This window comes from Embiotoca jacksoni, unplaced genomic scaffold, assembly GCF_022577435.1.
Source record: "Embiotoca jacksoni isolate LCO1_2020_lvr unplaced genomic scaffold, fEmbJac1.0.p SCAF_18, whole genome shotgun sequence".
NCBI classification, from domain to species: Eukaryota; Metazoa; Chordata; class Actinopteri; family Embiotocidae; genus Embiotoca; species Embiotoca jacksoni.
The window spans coordinates 2,840,491-2,861,122 of record NW_027185318.1 but is presented as its reverse complement, the minus strand read 5'-3'; the positions used below and the strand labels follow the sequence as shown (position 1 = coordinate 2,861,122).

The 20,632-nt window shown below is 43.1% G+C and overlaps 2 protein-coding genes across 3 annotated transcripts; both read left to right on the top strand.

Annotated features, from left to right (window-relative positions):
- The first annotated feature begins 169 nt into the window (after positions 1–169).
- lin52 (lin-52 DREAM MuvB core complex component) lies at positions 170–11,888 on the top strand. Its single transcript, XM_069152068.1, has 6 exons — positions 170–233; positions 1,189–1,263; positions 1,359–1,396; positions 1,541–1,607; positions 1,786–1,869; positions 9,695–11,888. The coding sequence occupies exons 1-6, from the start codon at positions 215–217 to the stop codon at positions 9,748–9,750; spliced, it is 339 nt and encodes a 112-aa protein (XP_069008169.1). The 5' UTR covers positions 170–214; the 3' UTR covers positions 9,751–11,888.
- A 2,859-nt stretch (positions 11,889–14,747) lies between these two features.
- vsx2 (visual system homeobox 2) lies at positions 14,748–20,062 on the top strand. Of its 2 annotated transcripts, none has more exons than XM_069152067.1 (5): positions 14,748–15,290; positions 15,557–15,641; positions 16,203–16,326; positions 18,580–18,760; positions 19,174–20,062. In XM_069152067.1, the coding sequence occupies exons 1-5, from the start codon at positions 14,861–14,863 to the stop codon at positions 19,488–19,490; spliced, it is 1,137 nt and encodes a 378-aa protein (XP_069008168.1). In that variant the 5' UTR covers positions 14,748–14,860; the 3' UTR covers positions 19,491–20,062. The 2 variants fall into 2 exon arrangements, with proteins under 2 accessions (XP_069008168.1, XP_069008167.1); XM_069152066.1 differs by having other exon boundaries at positions 19,111–20,062.
- Positions 20,063–20,632: the final 570 nt, after the last annotated feature.

Below are 20,632 nucleotides of genomic sequence, written 5' to 3'. Positions count from 1 at the left end.
AACCGAAGTAAAGCCATCCAGTCCGAGAAAGAACAGCACATGATGTCCATCCTGTATTTTGACACCTCTGGGTTTTCCTTCATGTTGATTCCCGTCTTCCGTAAAGCGAGTGGAGCCGCCTGGCGGCGCAGCTGTGAAGTGCACTGGCAAAACACGTCAACTCCTAATGCGGCTGCTCCCATTGGTCGCCGTCGGTCACGTGCCCATTCTGAAGATGGCGTCTCCAAATGGAGGTAAATTCTAATTCCTTACCCCGCTGCGCTGCGGCTAAACTGTCAATTTGGACATTTTTTATCACAGTAAACCGTCAACGACGACAATGCTGTCGACCCGAACGGCGGGACAAGCGGAGTGCGCGTATTAAGCGCTGTGTTTTAGTGTTTCTTTCCCCCCCCCGCCCGCCGCCGCCTCCCGGAGAACCCGGTCTATGTGGGAGTCCAGTGAACCGGGAAGCGCAGCGGGCTCCGGACCCGCCGTCCGGTCCCGACCCGCGGAGCCGGTACCGGTGCTGCTGTGCTTACACGCGGGTTATATCACTGCACAACGTTAGGCCCGGTTGTTGTCCTGCGGTTCCGTCTTGAACGATGAGTACCGGAGCTGCGACTTGTTCCGATCATAATTCAGCGCGGTGCCGAAGCGCGTTCGTCTTGGACTCCAGCACGGCTGCAGAGATCCGTTATTTTCGTGATGGTGTTATAAATATATTGAGTTTCCAGAGGACGTGACATAATAAACAGTAATTAAACACATGGAGTATTGAAATATATCCAAAATATTATGTTTTGTGAATGAAAAGTGGCTTTTTTTTTTTTTTTTTTTTCAAGTCATACCAAACATTACATGTTCTGTCCGTGTCCTGTTTAATTTGTCTTTTTAACAATATTTTTGTTTCTCGGCTGTACAGACTATGTCACCATATGCCCACTATGTTTGTTGTTATCAAAGGTCAGAGGTTAAAGACAGTACGTGGCATATTTGCAATATTCAGCAAAAGGCCAGCTCTATTGGTTAAATTATATTTTGACATTAGAGCCGATATAAAAAAACAAATGCGTACCCAGTACTTTGAGTGACTTTGGATAAAACAGTTGGGAAGTGCTGGTGTACGATTCCCTCTGAAACTCCACCGTGCACACACATCCTGAGATACATTTTTAAAAAGAAAAAATATGTTCTCCGTCTTTACAGGTGATGATTTTGAGTCCTCTTTGCTGAGCTTTGAGAAGCTGGACAGAGCCTCACCAGACTTATGGCCAGAACAGTGTAAGTTTATATCCTCCCTGCTCCTCTCTGATTGGTTACTAATATGGTATGATATTATGTTTAATCTCCAATTATCCTCTAATCTTTTCACACAGTACCTGGAGTTGCGGAATTTGCTGCATCTTGTAAAAATGTAAGTAAGATTCACTGTGGCTCGCTTTGATTTACAAACTACATACTGAAATATCCCCGACTCACCGTAATATACGTGTAGACGAGATCTGTAAATCTTCTCATGAATTGTCTGCTGAGGACCTTTGTTGTATCTCCATCGCAGCCAATCACTAATTCGCCCCCCAAGTGGATGGCTGAACTGGAGAGTGAGGACATTGAGATGTTGAAAGGTTCGTTCAAGCAGCAGAAATCCTGTTGCTTTGAGAGATTTTCTGTGTGCCTGCAACTGTCGGCGTTAAAGAGGAATATTGGAGAGAGTGAAACAGCGGGAACATGTAATCCCGTCAAATGGGATAACATTTTCCAAAACTAGTCTTTCATTATGGGTCCTGTCATCCTTTTCTGCAGAGCTGGGGAGTCTGACCACAGCCAACCTGATGGAGAAGGTCAAAGGACTGCAGAATCTCGCTTACCAGCTGGGCTTAGAGGAGTGTAAGTACATGAATGACACAAACTCTGCAATATGCTGGTGATCCAACCTAAAAAAAAAAAGAAAAAAAAAAAAGGCCTCCACATTTGTTCCCTCTTCTGAACAGTTGAATAAAAACTGTGGGACAGGTGGCTGAGAACAAAACAGAAGAGGTGAGGTTAATCACAAGCCATCCTGGTCGGTCACATGTTACCACCAGATGGCGCTCATAGCCTTTCTAGGCTTTTGCTTGTGTATTAAGTTGTGGGAGACTTCACAGCATCCTTCAGTGCTTTCACATTCAAATTCAAAACAGGGTGACTTCACATGGGCTTATATGATTTTGTCCAAAACCAGAATAGATAATGTTGGAATTGTAACTTTGCAGCTCTTATGTCAAACAGAAAAAAAAAAAAAAAATGCAACTCCAAGGTCTAAAAATAATGGATTTAGGTCAATCTTGTTAAATGGAATAGGTGAGAAAGAAGCGCATGCCCGCAAGAGCCGGTACATCAAATGCTCAAAGCATTTGATGGATGCAAAATCTATTTTTTAATCCACTGCCGGCTGCCTCCATTGTCATAATCCTTGTGGAGTGTGGATTAGAGAGATGTCACTAAGTGCTCATATTTTAAGAGAAAGAGAGAAAAGAGAAAAATGGGTATTGTTTTTTTTAAAGAGGGGAAAAAGTGCACAAGCAATGAGGAATTGTGGTGTTCCCCACTCTTACTGTGATGAGATATATAAATAAACATACATGGAGTTTTTGTTTTTTCTTAACTCAGTTATATTTAGCTTTATATGCCTGTACATATAAGAGCAAAGTGATGAGATTTAAAGAGCAGTAGATGACGATGCACTGCAGCCTCCAGATTTTTTTGGGCTTGCTTTTAAAACTCCATCAAGACAGCCTTTACTCAATTAATGCTGGGCATAATTTGGAGGCATGTAAGTGGAAACATTTTAATTATCTAAAAAGATCATCAGATTTAAATGTCAAAGATGTGCAATTGTATAATCTAAGTAGAGAGTGCAAACATATAATCAAGCTAAATAATCCCTCCGTATATTGTGTTGCATGTGTTATTTTTGCATAGGCCACAAGTTGCAGTCATTTAGTAGAAAAAAATGTCTAATCTCTTTGACTTGCTTCAACCAGGAGAAGCATGTAATCTGGCTGGTATAAAGATGTTAGCTGTCAAAGGTGCAGGACTGCAGGCTTTGCAATCTTGTCATGTACCGCGGGATGACGGGACACAATGATGGTTATTATTGGTGTCAGAGCAGCCCTGTAATCGGTGCCTGTTTAATGCTCTCTGGTTTAATTTTCTCCTTTTCCTGGCTGTCAGGGCAGGCCTTGTAAATCTCAGCTACTTTTTCATCATGTTTGTGCACTCTTCAGTACCCGTAAACATACTCCGCAGAGGCAAGGCAAAGCGAGGGCAGGGGACAGGATTTACGGCCCCTCCCCCTTCAACATGTGGACCATTAACAGAGGGAGCTGGTTAATGGGCCGAGCACAATCAAGCAGTGGAAACTCAGCCGCCCTGCTGCAGTGAGCAAGAAAACCTGAAGCGCACATTCACCCAGAACACACCTCAGCCCAACTAGTGCCGGTTTCCTGCTTTTTCTTTTGTGCCCTGTGCACATACCTTACACTGCACACTCATGTTTGTAGATACACATCAACATGGTGGCAATAGGAGAATGCAACATGCCCTTAATGTCCCGCCTCCTCCCCCCCCCACACACACACACACACACACACACACCTCCACAAAAAATGGCTGTGTGACGCTGGCCCGGTTAGTCCCAGAGGGGCTCGACGCGTGCCTCCTCCTCAAGCCCCAGCTGTTTCTCCGCCCCGTGATGAATGCCCCTGTCGTGGGCCGCTGAGCGCAGGCATCAAGCCCCAAGTCCCTGGGGAAAGCTGAGGACTCTGATAAGTGCTGTTATTGGAGGTAATTGAAAGCTGAGTGTTCCTGTGGGATGCAGCCGAAGGGCCTCAGCTACTGAGATGGCTGCTAACATGGCTGTGTGGAGAGATGGTGGGATTTGGCACTCTCACACTTGTGGGCTCAAGACTACCGAGTACCATTTAATTATTGTCTTCGGGAGGTGCTGTTGAGTGGGAAAGGTTTGTGCTGTGGACTGCTGTAGATTGTATCTTGAGCAGAAAAGCTGCCACTCAGCCGGTTATTATACTAAAATATTTTAGGCTACAGACTTTTCAAAGTTGTTGACTGTATTTTGCCAGCTTGAGTGGCACTGAAATCCAGTCTGGTCATGAACTAATTTTGTTTGTGGCTTTCACTTGGTTATAAAAAGTCACAAACACAGAACAAATGTGTCACTTAGCAGACAACTTTTAAAATGATATCATCAAAATCTTTGGTATGTCAGCAACAGCAGCGTCACTTGGTGCTCTCTGGGTGTAAGACCACCTGCTGGGACTGTTGTTGCACCCCACCTCACCTCACCTCTCCTCTGCCAGGATGCCACCCGGCACACACCCCAGGCTGACCCCTGTTGCCTCTGCCTGTGTGAAGGTGAGACTGAAGGTCACCCTGGGCTGACGGCTCCTAATGGGCCTGCATTCACCGCCACCTCCTCCTCACCCCCAGGATCAATCTCCGGCCTATTAGAAGCATGCCGCTGCTGAATATGATTGCATTCACTGGGCCCCACTAGTGCTAATGTGCCTCCATCAATCCATCAGGGCGGGCTGACCGCGGGGCGGGCGGTTATGAAGTGCCTTAGCCGACAGCCGCTGAATGAGGAACAGGGGATGCTTCCCCATCCACTGCTGCCGCTGCTCTTCCTCCTCCTCTTCCTCCTCACCTCTACTATTTCACCACGCTTGTCTTTTCCGCTCCGTGTCTCCGTGGGCTCATAATTGCGATGAATGGCGGTGATGTGGTGCTTCCCCTTCAGGACGACACCTCCTGTGTAACGAAAGAGTGAAACAAGAATCTGAGATGGTTTCAGTTTTAGAAGCTCAGCTTTTATCATCTTAATCGTCTGAAAAGTCACTAACCTTGAGCCTCGTGTGATTACTTCGCTCAAACTGGCTCCCACAGGGGCATTGCTCAAACGATTGCGAGTGCCGTTCGCACTAGTATTTCTAGACACAGTTATCATGTTGGAAAATCTTAAGTAGCTCCGCACACGTTTTGCAACAGGGTGACGTCTCCCTCCACGCCGTGGCAGCTCGCCGCCTGTATCTGATCGAGATTGCCAATATCTAAAACAGGATCAGTGTTGGAGCTGTGTAGAAGAAGAGCGAGGCAGAGCACAACACACACACACACACACACACACACACACACACACACACACACACACACACACACACACACCGCTCCTCAGTCCTGCCCGCCTGCCGCCTCCCTGAGCAGATCGGAAATGACACCTCATTTCCATAAAGGCATTAGGAATTCATTGGATTTTCTTTCCCAGCTAATCATAGTGTGGGTGTAAAACCTTTTAGGCTTTTTAATGAATGATTTTTGACTGATTGCCTATTAATAAGGACACCTCTTGAACAGGCGTAGGCTGGGCCAAGGGTTGGGAGGTGCAGATGTGTTTGTTTTGGTGTGTGAATATATATGTATGTGTATGTGTGTGTGTGTGTGCGTGTGTGTGTGTGTGTGTGTGTATGTTTGTCAGTCGGGCGAAAATGCATTGGAGGAGGGGGCGGGGGGTGGGCCCTCTCGGCTGGGACATAAAGAGGAACCAGTGGCTCCCCTGGGAAATCACAGCTCGTGTCTGCATCTTAAATATCCCTGTGAAGTATCAATAAGTGGGTAATTGAATTTTGAACACAAACATGAGCGTCAGGTGTATGTGTTGCGAGGCGGGGGTGTTGGGCGGGGGCCTCGGCTGAATATGTGTGCCTCCAAGTGTTTCCATGCTTGAGTGTGTGTCATCTCCTCTGTGTCTCCCTTGTCCCCGGGGAGCAGGGCGGTGAAAGTGGATGTTAAATCCATTAAATAAAGCTTACAACCCGTAATAGCTGAGCAGCACTCGGAGATGAGCAGTGAGGGTCAGATAAGTCCTCTTAACTCTTAATGAAAGTGAATTGGGGCAGTCGGGGGGCCGGGGTCCAGGACTCCAGTTAACCCAGGCGGTCATCTGTCTTTGCAGCTAACAGGGGTCCGGCGGGCTCACCGGGAGCGTGCCATCAGGAGCAAGGGGGGGAGCGGGAGGGGGTCGGAGAAATGGGGGGATGATTACTCACATTTTACACACAGGGGAGTGGCGGTTGGGGGCGGGGGAGAGGGCTGCGACAATGACACCCAGATCACTCGGAGAAAGCAAGACGTTACACCACCGCGTTTCCTCCACATTTACATTCGAGCCACCTGCGATTGATGGAAATGATTCACCCGTGTGGAGCAGAACGTCGGAGGAACCTCTGGGTTTGCAACAGTGTTGGTCCAGGACACATTTTAAATAACCTCCACGTAGATGTCTGCAGATGTAGCTTAATGTCTGCAGATGTAGGTTAATCTCCACATCTGGAGGGCCACAGCACTGATGTGGGAGCTGGGAGTGTCGCTGCTTAGATAATAAAATTAATTCAAGCAGCGGGAACAATCTAATTTAGGTAAAATTGTTATATATTACTACAGTAGATTGTGAAGGAATCTCTGGCCTGCTGGGGCTAAATGAGAATTAGATAGCAGCAAATCAACAGGGCACGGTAATGGCCCGCAGAATCCATAAGGTGTCATTTAGTATGGATGGCAGTCCTAACAAGATGCTGATTAACTTAGTGCAAAATTAGTAATTGACCTTTCTAATCAACTAAACAAATCTCTAAGTCCCCCTAATCAGTATTGATCTGCCCGGGTGTATCACAAAGCCTGTGTGTGTGTGTGTGTGTGTGTGTGTGTGTGTGTGTGTGTGTGTGTGTGTGTGTGTGTGTGTGTGTTTGTTTGTGTGTGTTGTCAGCGAGCCGTTGTGGGTAGTTTTAGGTTTTCTATCCTCGTGTTTTAATGTTTTGCACAACTGACAGAAATGTAGCCAGTGTAGTTTCGGTGATGTGTCTTAGAACAAAAAAATATATATTATAACTAAAATTAAGGAAATCAAATTCACCCTGCAACGAGCAAGTGAAGGTTTTAATTGAGATCAACCGGTTATGAGATATAACATTTTATCAGAGACATTTCCTACAGAATCCCGTCTGCACATTTTACTACCTGATAGCTTCGTAGCTTTGTAGCTGCTGCCAACAGGGTTCAGAGGATGGCGGCGTCCGTCTTTACGGTGGGTCAGTGAAGGTACCACTTTGGTCAGTTTATACTTTGGACTAAAATATCTGGACACATAATGGATTTGATGCCATGAAAAATTTAAATTATCAACAACTGTTGGATGGATTGTCCATCTTACACCTTCATGTGTTTGTTTTTTTTATAGTTTTTTTTAATACAGAACACAGAGGTCGTGTGACGGAGGTGATTTGATGGAGTAAAAAGAGTGGTGGAGGTGGTTGGATTGAACAAAGAGGACGGTTACTTTCACAAAAGTCAACGTGGATTTCTTTCAAGTAACAAAAATGAGGTCACGTCATAATGTCAAGTATTTCAACATAATATACGTTAAGTAACTTTTATAACATTACTTCTGTAGAATGACTTATTTAAAGCCAATTCTTCCTCATTCTAACTAGTAGTTTTGATACCTAATAAGGCATCTTACTTTTCATGCATGACGCCGTGGACTGACCCCGCACCCTGCTGTGAATATAAAAAGAAAGCCAAACATTATAGATTGAGCGCACTGATTTATGTTTAATGGGGTCTTTAACGTAACGATATCTACGCGGCTCGGGTGGAGGCCGAAGTGAACCGTAATTAATGAGACTCGGTGGGGCGAGGATGATCAGGACGGGTGTCACAACCATCTCTGATCTGTTTTCAATGCAGAAATATAAACCTTCACTGTTCCTACTGTTACTGCTCCAAATACGAAAGTGGCATCAGTGTAACTGCAGTTTTCGGGTCATCCCGGTGTAATTGCTTTCCCTCGCCTAATTTTTTGATGGCTTCATTTCAATCTGAAGCCACCCCCTTCCCACCTCCCCTACCTATTGCACGATCAGGGGTCCCTTGATGACTTTGTTTAGGGTGATTTGAAAAGACAGCAAAGTGCAAAATGAATCCGTCCCATTCCAATTAGCATCATCTTTAACCTGATGATGGACACCTCAAGGTGACGTGGCCCCTACGCCCACATGCACGATTATCATTCCACCCTTGGCAACTCATCTAAATTACTAACTGCACCGGCTTTTTCATTAGCCGCTGCGGGCAGAGGGGGGTGGGGGGCGTGGCCTCTGTACACCGACACAGGCAGACAGCAGCCAGTTGAGATCCTAATCACATTCTTCTTGCAGGCATTGTGAAGGTGGATGACTTTCTGCTTAATGCACATTTGAAATAAGTCCTCTCTCTGCTGTACTCTTATATTTCTGTGATTTACAAGAATTGTTAAATGCCAAATAACGTCTCTTGAGGTGATCCCAGCTTTGCAGCTCATAAAACCCGCTGTGGAGCCGAGAGGCTGCTCCTCTTCTCATCTTTAACAAAGAGTAATTACTGTTCCTGGACGAGGTCTCTCCAGGGTTTACGGTGATGGTACAGGAGAGTCCCCGAAGTCTTTGACAGGGTTTGTCTAAGACAGAAAAGCCTCAGCAATGATTGCTCTCGCATTGAAAACAGTTCCATAAAGGGCTTTCAGCAGGGACGACTCTGTTTCAGGGCCACAGAGGTTAACACAGCTGTACTCAGCTTAGATCTCTGGATCCTCATCACATACAGATACTCTTCACCTCACACCTTAATGGTCAATATGTGACTGACTTTGTGGCACGGTCTGTTATTAGTGTATGGATGTGATAGATTCACTGCTCAGTTTACACATTTCAAAATGTGTAAAGCAAATGTCATTATTGGAATTCTCTGCATTTGATTTTACTGCAAAGTCCCAAAAAGGTATTTTATTAGTAATTCAAGGATCAGTGTTCACACAAGACAAAATAATAGAAAAAAAATCTAGAAACAAAAACAGCCTTTCATGCTGTCGACCTATGACCCCCCCCCCTCCCAATCACATGTGAAGTACAGTCATGTTTGTATTAACCTGGAGGGGATTTTACCTTCTCAGATTATGGTAATTGTTATATATCTTTTAGAGTTCTGTGTTGTTTTGCATTATTTCTTTTCCCACTGAACTTGTCATAGTTCCTCGGGTTCATTTTGTGACACCCCGCCCCTCCCTCCTCCTCCCCTCCCTCCCCCTTGGAGAGTCCTGTCTGCTAGGTTGAAAATCACTGCAAAAGCGTAGAGCTTTGATCAGCATGCCCCCTTTTGTCCTTATTGTTTTGCATGTCATTTTTCCCCTGATGACATGTAGACGCATTTTGCTTCTGTACTCTCACATCTTTGTTACTTGGTTACACAGGAATACACACTTTGATGCGTATAGTCTGAGTACTTGTACCTCACTACATTGAAACAGCAATCACAAGCATCTTTGGTTGCTACGTGTCCATTTTATGTTGTTTTCCATGTGCTGAATGAACAGATGTTTGTATAAATTGCCTCCCAGTGTGACACTGCAGATATTAAATACATGCTCTGCATTACTAACCAACGGTTCTGGAGGGTTTGGAGCTGCAGGCAAATGCAAAGGCTGTCGGTTTCTTTCTGATTTTAACAACTTCTCAAAGATCGTTGAAGGTCGTAAAGCAAATTAAAATCTTCTTCTCTTGAAAACATCATTTGGATTAACGGGTTTATCTGAAATGATGCTGTGTCTTGTCTTCTTGTTTTCCAGCCAGGGAAATGACCAGAGGGAAGTTCCTGAACATTTTGGAGAGGCCCAAGAAGTGACAAATCTTTATTTTCCAAGTGACAGGAAATTTGGGATTTCAAGGTGATTCACAACAGTTCAAAGACTGTACATTCAAAAGATAAATCTGAGCTAAACGTTCACTCACACAGCTGAGATCTTCTCTTCAATCTCCTCAGTGCATCTGTTGTTCTCCAAATAGATGCCTTTACTTTTATGGAAACATCACTTTTCACTGAATTTCTCTGTGGCTGTTGACCTACTTTGACGAAATGTTCCCTATTTATTCTTACCTCTATTTTAAACATGAGTTACATTTTTTGCAGTTTGTGAAATTGTATAATAAATTTTTAAAATGAAAAGATAATCTAAGCCTTTTATGTAAAGTCCTCCGTGAAGTCGTTACGTTTGCAGCCGGAGCAGGTACATTTGTTGATGCAACAGTTTTAAGAGACTACTGAACTTTTAATTAGGGCACTAACTTCATGCCTCTCCACAAAGTGCAGCACCTCTCGACTGTGGTGAGGAGCTCCGACCGGAGAGCGCTTTCCCGGCTATGGGGGCATGTTTTCCTTCTAATGAGCATTGGAAGCAGGGTCCCCGACACAAAACATTGCATAAAAATAATATTGCTCATTGTCATCGCCGCTAATAAGAGTTGACATAATTACTAGGACCATTTCTTTTCTAATTAGCACACTTCAGCTTTGTCGGAGCTAGCGGCCGGGCAAAAAGGGAATCAGACAGGCATGCCGAATGGGAAACAAAAAGAAGTCCATCCGCCATAATTAGGTAAGACAATGCCTCGGACTGTTCTCGGCTGGAGATGTCGCTGGGGCTCTGTCCGCTCACTCCCAACAAGTTACACTTCTCCCCAGGCCGCTAATAAGCCCCTAATTGTCTTTCCGATTCACACGGACAGAGGCCACCATTGCCTCAGTGGCTTCACCCCCTGCCTCTCACACGGACCCTGGCTCACCCCGCCACAAAAAATATGTATTATTGAATTCTGCAACGAGTGGCTTCCTCTGTTTGTGCCACTAGTGTGTCATAGTGGGTGGGAGGATGGGATTAAGAAAGCACCTATAATTAGGCCGATATCTAACTCTGTCCAATACCTGATCCAGATGCAAGCAGATGTTAAACAAAACTAACACAAATTATAATTGGTGGAACTGTCCACTGCCAAATTAACTGACAGGTCTTGATTTGTCCAGTGAATCTGATGTTAATCTGATGCTGTTAAACTCAATTTTCAAGTGCAATTAATAAGTCATGGCATATGGTATTTAGGCTACTTTTTTTTTTATTTTTTTTATAGGTATTTACAATTTTTTTTTTGTAGATCATTAAGTATCCTTGAGTATTTTTTTTATTATCAAGACTTATTAAAACTATTATGAAATTTTTTTATTAATTACGTTTTAACATTTATATAAATGCAGACTTAATGGTTTATTAGAAGTTGAAACCCTCCTCAGTATTTATTTATGCATTATAAGCATGTTTAACTGTATAACAAAATAGAAAGGATGAACAACATTAACCTGGCAAACACATGTTGGAATATGTCACATGATCAAAATGTTCTGAAAGCATAAGTATTCATTCTGCAGGAAATTAACTCAAATGTTGCACATTATAGGCTCATGGTTGATTTATATAGGCCTAAATTACCAATTATCATTGTGCACATATCTTGTATGTCAGACTGATGTGGTTTTAATGTTGCAACATATTTTAAAACCTCTTGTTGTTTTTTTTTGGTTTTTTTATGTGAAGTGATTTGTAATTTATTTGTTAAGTAAGACCTACAATAAAAAGGAGCAATGGTGATAAAGTTGACAAAGTATCTGACAAAATGGAGCTTACTTAACTTCCACCACTGCCTGCTTCTTATAGGCACGAAGCCTTTATAATGGCTACCTCACAGGCTAGTAGACATTGATTATAAGATGAAGGCTTGAATTTCTATTTGATCTTTTTTTTTTTAACCAATAAATACTAAATGGTCGTCCAGCTGTCACTGGAACTAGTTGAATGTGGACACTTGTTGATGCTTGCTGACGACCATTGATCAGTCTGCTGCGCGTCGACGTGGTTAAGCGGCCTGACATCCTCAATACGGTGCACGCACTGGTGGCTGCCTGTCACCCTGCAGCCGGACACCCCCCTCAGGAAACGGGTCAGTCGCTGCAGAGCTGGTCATCCATATGGAGAGAGAGACAGACAGAGAGAGACATTTAAAAAAAAAAAAAAAAAAAAAAAAAAAAACAGCCCCTCCATCCGTCCGCAGTGCGTTGGCCTGACCTCACATAGCCTCTGTGCCCCGACAAACGTCAATCCGATGTGCCCCGACGACTTAAATTAGCTGTCAATTAGTGCAAATTAATCAACTGCTCGCCTAATTAAGCAATGCCGACGGGCAGCTACCAAACACGCCATTGTGGAGGAGCCATGAGAAAGCTGCGGGACTTGCAAACTCCTTCTGCACTGGGGAGGAAGTGGAGAGGGGGCTGGGGGTGTGTGGTGGACGAGGGAGAGGGAGGGAGGGAGAAGGGGGGGGCAGTTTTCAGTTTTCCCCCTGACTCGGCTCTACATGTGTTCTGTCATCAAGTTGCCTGCACCCGTTTCAACACCGAGCATCCAGTTGGTTTCAGCACTCACACCGGCTGGCTTACATCACAGCTTCCAATCTGTTGGAGAATCTAATGAAACTAATTATTATATTTATAAAAAAAAATTTTTTTAAAAAAGCTGCAGCCGGAGTTACATGAATGGGAATGAATCTTCATATATGTGCTTAACCTTTCTGCTGAGAATGATTTAATGCAATTCCGACTCTCCATTTGCACAAATGCATTTCAAGCATTGCCATTCATCAGAATATCATATTTACTATTCATTGTACAGGAGGCTGTTTGAGATGTTGACCAGCTGCAGAATGACTTTCTAAACCTTTGAGGACACTTGGCTCCTAATTTTGCATCAGACCTAAACATGCAGGACAGAAGCAAGAAGAGCGAAGGAAGCAAGGAAGGGTGTGTGTGTGTGTGTGTGTGTGTGTGTGTGTGTGTGTGTGTGTGTCTGTGTGGGAGAGGGGGTGTGCAAATAAACAAAAAAAATGTCCAACAGCTGTTTGCTTTTTAATCTGCAACCCTCAGATCCTGCAAGTCTTTGATGGGCCACCCAATCTACACGAATGACTGAACTAAATCGTCCCTTAATCTGGATCTTTATTAGGCAGCAGCCTCTCTTCTGCATGTAAATCAGCATGCAGCCATTTGCGTGGGAGATGGATTTCTTAAAAGCCACACACAGAGGAGAAAGTGTTCCACTATAACTTTCCTGTAATTAACGGGTCACTCTCGACTCTCACACTTCCATGTTAATAAATGACACGATCCCAACAGGCTGATATGTCATTAGCATATCCTAATAACATTGATTTCTTCATTAATAGGATTTCCACTAAATAGGCCCTAATTAGTTTCAACTGGCCAAACACTAATTGTAACAGCAATATTTTTCTCCTTGTTAATCAGCAGCTCATTTCACTGTGTTTGATAGAAAATGTGACTTCTTCTCCAGTCGCGTGACTCGGTTCCCTCGTGCTTTGCTTCTTTTGCTCGGTAATTGGAATATACGCATGTGTTTATTTTTTTACCTCAGAGTTTCCTTCACTGCCTTTTTGCATTATTATTGTGTGCCAAGTAAAGGGAAGCCACTTCCACCATCCGCGCAAAATGGGCCAGACCCATATTTTCATGATTACAAACGAATTCGTGCCAAAACATTGAAATTTTACAATAACGAAGAAAACACCATATAGGTTATTTCATAGAATTGCCTTAATTTTAACTGCTAATATATTCAATTATGACATTATTCATAATTCACTTTTTTTTTTTTTTTAACCCTCAATACTCTGATTCTCTGACTGACCCTGAAAAATCAAGCTGAAAGGATGCATCTTTATCAACAATATTTTCTTAAATCAATTAAAAACGGTATTTAAACAATTAGGCTACACAACCCAAAATAAACACGTTTTATTTTGTTCTGCAATTAATCATGAAAACGATCATATTAATTAGGCCTTTTGAAAAGGGCTAAAAATGCAAAAACAAAAAAATCTCTAGCCTATATCAAAAAATTGCTTTTACAATTCATTATAATTATCAATAATAATAATGAATTTGACATGGTGATAGGGGTGCTTATTAGTTTATTATTTGCATTCTTTAATATGCTCGTGGCCCATATTCTGCGTCATTTCCCTGTGGTTTAATCTGCTGCTGCTGCTGCTGCTGCAGCGGGATTAACGCCGTGCAGAACCGTGCAGCTCACACTGCCTCCATGTCGTCCAGCTGTCGGTTTTTTTTTTGGTTTTTTTTAAATGGCCTTTGATTTGCGTGTGATGAGTTTCCTATAGCATCTGGAGATCAATTATCCATTCGTGTGAGCCAGTGCTCGGGCAGGGAGATCATAGCTGCCTCTTTGGGTTTGTATGTGTGTATCAGTGTGTAAACTACTCAGAAGAGGTAATACATACTAATTTACTCCAGGAGATTGAGGTAATTTCCTAAAAACTGCAGAATTTCAAAGAGGTGTGAAATAGGCGGTTTAATTTGCTCAGACGTTCTAACGAACATTTGTGCAGCCTGGAGGGAGGGAGGGAGTTTATAATATCATGTGTATGTTGTTTGTTTCGTAAAATGTTGTCATGTTTCTTATCTGTTTTATATCTAAAGTCTGTAAAAAAAAAAAAAAAGAAGAAAAAAAAATAAATCCCAGTCGTTCTCTTCTATTTCAGCGTTTTGCTTTTCTTCCAGATTGCAGTCTGGAGAACAGAAATTTCGTTTATCTATTTCTGTCTTCAGCCTAAATCCCCTCCTCGTTCATCCATACAATCCTCAGGAAAATGCAGATATGTATTCGAGAGGGCGTATAATGCATCCGTGATCCACAGGAATCCTGAATCCTTGCAGCTGATTGGCTGCTGGGTCCTGCCGCTTGTTGGGATGGACCTGTTGGATAAAAGGACCATTTTCTAAAGGACTCTTGTGTGTTACACAGAGGATCATGCACTGGGGACCATCCTGCAAGACGCTACAATAAGAAATAGGCCCGAGGAGCATCGAAGACACCATGACGGGGAAACAAGGCGCCGTGCTGTCGGAAAGTTTGAATCTGTCGGAGAAAACCTCTCTGGGTGCAAACGGAGGGAGTAATGGCCACCAGCCGAAGAGCAGCGCGACCCATCCACCGCCCAGGTGCACCGGCTTTGGCATCCAGGAGATACTGGGGCTGAACAAGGAGCCGTCCGCAGCCCCGAGGAGCCCGCTGGGCTCGCTGCCGGCTGGGGCGCACCTGCTCGCCGCCAGGTCCATGCTGGGCCCCGTTGGCATGGGTGTGGGTGTGGGTGTCGGGATGGGATTAATCGGCCCCGGTGGAATTCCGTCGTTTTACACTCAGCCGGCGTTTTTGGAGACCGTGTTGTCGGACGGACAAGATGTTCACCTGCAGCCCCACAGCAGGTCCGTGGGGCCGCTGGACACCAGCCAGTCTGCCAGCTCAGGTGATCTGCGATTCATCACTTTGTATTATTAACCTGCAATCACTGCAACACCAATGTGTGTGTCATATTTCCAAATAATTGAATTAATAATAATGGAAAAAATATTAATATTACAAATGTGTTAATATTATTTTTATTATTATTATTATTAGTGAGTTTATGTTACATAATTCAAAAATAATGTCATGATTATAAAAGCATATGAGGGTCATCTTTGGTTGTGATCCTTTGATGTCATTGAACTTTGCCTTCTGTTTTTAATCCAGACTCCGAGGATTTATCTTCAAATGAAAGAAAACTCTCCAAGTCATCAGTAAATCAGAGCAAGAAACGCAAGAAAAGACGCCACCGGTTAGTAGGACTTCTGCCTATCAGAGGAAAACAATACACATTTATTCAAACGGAAATAAATACAGAACATGTGATTGTGACTGAACACTCTTTGCAGGGTTAATGCTGTCGTTAAGAAGCAGTAATTGCTCGTATTATTAGCCTATATTATTGCCTTTGTATTGTGTTATTGATAGAGATTATAAACTACTCCAATTACTGACTAGAATTAACTCAAAAAAGATGGCTTGTCTTTTCTGCCATTGTTCTACCAGGTAGGCTGGCCTACATAAAACAAATGTATGGGAAGTCTCCAATTCGTGGTTTTGTTTTCGTTTGCTTCATTCTTTACACTTTATCGAAAATAACGGACATTTATTGAAATTTAAAAAATTTTCGATTTATTGTGATTTGCATTTTTTTTTTTTTTTTTTTTTTAATCACTGGCTACATGTTTGTTCTTTAGTTTGAAAGACAGAGCACAAAGCATGATTTTTTTTTTTTTTTTTTTTTTTTTTTTTTTTTTTTTTTTTAAATGTACATAGTAGGTTATTTAACTGGATTACTCGTTTGCACGTGCAGGACCATATTCACCTCCTATCAGCTGGAGGAGCTGGAAAAGGCCTTTAATGAAGCGCACTACCCAGATGTTTACGCCCGGGAGATGTTGGCCATGAAAACAGAGCTACCTGAAGACAGGATACAGGTAAAACCTCACTTTCATTTGAGGATTACTTAATATGTGTTATTTAATAGTAGGTTTTTTAAAAGTAGATTTATCCTTGCTTTGTGGAGTCCTAATTATTTTTGGCATTTCCAGCTTCATATGCCACATTTGTTTTAATTTTCTTTTACTCTTTATTTTCTGTAATAAATATGAACAAGCTGTATTTTTGAATGTTTTAATTTATGAATACAACAGGGCACTACTATACTACTATACTATACTACTATAAGGCACTACTTTTCACTGTTCACTTTACAAGTACAAGGCTATGTTTAAAAGAAGTAATATAGAAATATATGTCGTTAAAAATATAATTGGATTACAATTTTTCTTTAAGATGTTTTGCAAATATAAAGGTTAAATAAGACCTGGCCAATCAAAGCAAATATAATGTGTTTCAGAGCATCTTGTATTGCAGATTTCTTTAAAAGATTTGATATTATTTACATTTTTAGAGGCACACTGCAAAAACATTCACGATAACCTGGCTTTTCCTGAAATAAGCCTCTTTAAAGAGAACTAATGTGTGTCTGCCTATAACAGGCTAATTGACTTGTGTGGATATTTGAATGAATATGCACCCGTTAGGGCAGATGCAGTTTCCATCTTTCCACCTTTCCAGAATTGAAGCTGCTGTAATATTTGAGTTGAGGCCGCCAGCTTCCTCTGCTGCTGCTCTCCTGTTGTAGACACGGTGTGAGTAGATCGATCAGTGATGCTCCCCTCTGCTGTCTGAACAAAGACTGCTCTCCTCCAGCATCCTCGCCAGGACACATAATCTCTCATCAGGCGCAGTTGGATGTGAAACAATTTGTTCTCGGAGAAGGAGCCACTAACGACCTAATCAAGCTATCAAGGCGGAAGAAGATTGCGGTGTGACCTGGACCATCCATCTGCCGGGCCGCCTTTTAATCTCATTCTCATTACGGGCTGCAACAGTACAGCAGCGAATAAATAATACAGGGAAATAAATAAATAAATAAGGCCTGGCCCGCTCCCTTCCTAAATAAAATTAACACCCAATTTTCTCATCGAGTGTAATTAGTTAAATCAGACGAGCGCAGGAGGCTGGCTGCTGGAGAGACGCAGGGAGTTCAAATGAAATAACTACATTGAATTTATTAGCACGGGTCAATAGCGCTGCTCCCCCGAGTCCCGGTAGTTTAATTTCCCGTGATATTTGCCCGCCTGCCCACCATCGATTGGGCCTGAAATTAACTTATTTTTCAATCAGCCTCGGCGTGCCCCAGGGTCGCTCCTCCTCGCTGCTTACACACTGCCTCCCTTTCAGGGGCAGAGAAAAGCAATTTCTCATTTAAAAAAAAAAAAAAGTATCTTGTATGAAATAAGGGTTATCATCAGAATTACCAGGGAGTGGAAAAAAAAAAAAAAAAAAAAACTTGAAAACTGTTTGATCGTTTTCAATTTAAAATCTGTCCCCTCAATCTTCTTCCTGGCCTCTTCCTCTGCACGCAGAGCCATCCGAGGTGCCTAAGTAGAGTGTTTAACAATCCTGTGTTGTGCTATGCAATCAATTTGGCCTCCCTCCCGGCTGACACAGAGGCTTGCAGGGCCTCAGGCAGTCCTTGGCTGAGGCTAAGTGAAGTGTCTGGATGTGTCAAAGCATCTGTAATGCCACCACAGGTAGCTGCAGATGAGCAGTGACAGGAGCAGCAGATCTGTTCCACCTGTAGCCTGCAGGCTGCCGGAAATCAATGGACTCAATCCAAACAGGGCAGTTGTTAGCCTAAGTCACTCTGAATCACAGAGATTCCCCGGCAGGTGACCTTTTAAATAACTATTTAAAATCAGTTGTCATGCACAAACATGAGAAGCTGCGAGACCAACTTTTATTTACAATGAATTGAGCTTTTAACACGATCTGTTCTCCATGGCTTGTATCTGATCTGTAAAACTTCAGCAGATGATTTGCTAATCATCAATAAAGCCAAAACCTCTTTAGGGTACCAATTGTTGCATCTTGCATGTAATGACAAGGTGCAACTGGACTGTTTGCTAGAAGTCCTCTGAGATCCAAAGGACCACTAATCTCATGAACCAACAGTCTCATAATCTCAGAAATGTTGAAGGTGATTGTATTGTTGCGTATATTCTGGCCTCTGCTGCGATGACTTGATTTTACAGGACGACTATGAAACCGTAGATAATGACTCCGTGGATCGTTCTCGGGGATGAGAACTATTCACTGACGGACTCCCTCTCCTGTCACAGGTCTGGTTTCAGAACCGCAGAGCCAAATGGAGGAAGCGGGAGAAATGCTGGGGCCGCAGCACTGTGATGGCGGAGTACGGTCTGTATGGAGCCATGGTGAGACATTCAATCCCTCTGCCAGAGTCCATCCTCAAGTCCGCCAAGGATGGCATCATGGAGTCCTGCGCCCCCTGGCTGCTCGGTGAGGCTTTTGTCTTCATCGTTTCTCCTCATCCCTTTTAATCAAACTCTCATTTTTGCTTTCACTTCTTCCTTTTTTGGAGTTTTAATCGACGTAGAAGATTACTCAGTTACTGTAATTTGACAACAAAAGAGGTGTTTTTTTTGTTTGAGTTTATACTTTAATGACTGATATGCAGACAAGTCCAAGTGATGTTCTTATTTGCAAAGCATGACCCGTTAAAGCAAAGATGTTTCCTAACTAGAAAACAGCATGTAAAACATGTTCATCCAGTGCCCTGGTCATGCATTGCCACTGTCCGTTTAAACTTTATATTCTAAACCAGAACTATTTTTGCTTGCTATTTTCAGTCCAAGATGGCTTACCAATCAACAGACGCTATTCTAAATCTGAATACCCGCAACTCTTTGCAGGGATGCACAAAAAGTCGATGGAGGGAGGAGCGCCCCCGCCAACAGGAAAGTGCGATGCGTCCCAGCAGCCGAGCTCTCAGGGGGCAGAAGACACTGAGGCGGAAGAGAAGAGGTCAGAAGGCAAGTCTACCATTTCTAAAGAGGAACTAAGAGAGAACAGCATCGCTGCACTCAGGGCCAAAGCACAGGAGCACAGTGCCAAAGTGCTGGGGACGGTTTCTCAGGACAGACTGCCGGAGGGCAAACAGGAGAGACAGGCGGCCGAGGAGACGGCCAGTGATCCCCTGAGTCCAGCAGAGGAGCAGAAAAGTCCGTAGAGACTACTGACTTCCTGAGGACTGTTATTCTCATGAGTGAATGGCTGCTTTCAGCAGTTGCCCGACTTACAGTAACTCACTGTCCTGAAGGTTTTCATCCTCTACTGACTTCTCTAAACTGGGCTGCATCTGGACTTCTCCAAGAGGAAAACTCGTCTGGTTCGCTGCTGCACAGAAGATGAAAATGCACTTTTTCTGATTACACTTGTTGCTTGTCCATGAGAGAAGAGTGAAAAAAATAAATAAATCTTGATGTATATAGATCCCACAGTTATATAAAGGCCCAGATGAGGAACATTTTATTCGGTACAAAATGACCAATGAGCAGTCAGAGTGTGAAAGTCGACTTTCATTTTAATCTTGCTTGTACAGTTACTAAATGCTGACATTTTCGACAACAACCGTCCCACCGACAGTACTCTTTTAAGAGAAAGAAAGTAATCGATGTTCTCTATTGTGCTAGATATAATTGATATATATAATCTCTCTCACTAAGGCACAATTTGAAATATGTTTTTCTTGTAGTCTTAAAAAAATGTTTGTGTTTTCATTTCAAAATATGTATAGCTCAAAATACAAAGCATAAAATAGAAATCACGGTTTATTAAATGTGGCTTTTGGTGTCTATTCTTCCACTTTCATTTCAAGGAAAAAGGGATTGTGATTGTGAAGGCGTTGCTGTAACTCCTAGCTGGCATGAAGTTGCCCTCGTTGTTGCAGCAGCTACTTGTTGTCACTTGATGCTGTGCTGGCTGGGCTCATTAGGAGACGGCTCCTGGCTGCATGCTCGGGTTAGGCCCTATAATCCGTCGCAGTTGACAGCCTTCAATTTCAGATTAAACCAGGGGACCAGTGCTTTTGGGGCAGGAGGAAGAGTGGAAGCAGCCCGGAGCAGGATGACCTCAGCCTGATTTCAAATCACTTTAATAGATGCTATTACCGGCCGACACTCAAGCTGTTTCATCCTCTTATCTAAATACTTAGCTGAAGTCAAACAGCTTTATTTGTTGGTAATCTTGGTTTTCCGCTGCTGCTCATAAAACTTTGTATCAGGGCCTCTGAACTCAGTTTTACAACACATCTCTGTGGCTGCGTCAGCCGTAATCCATATCACATTTTACAATCCATCCTCAGTTAGCCGA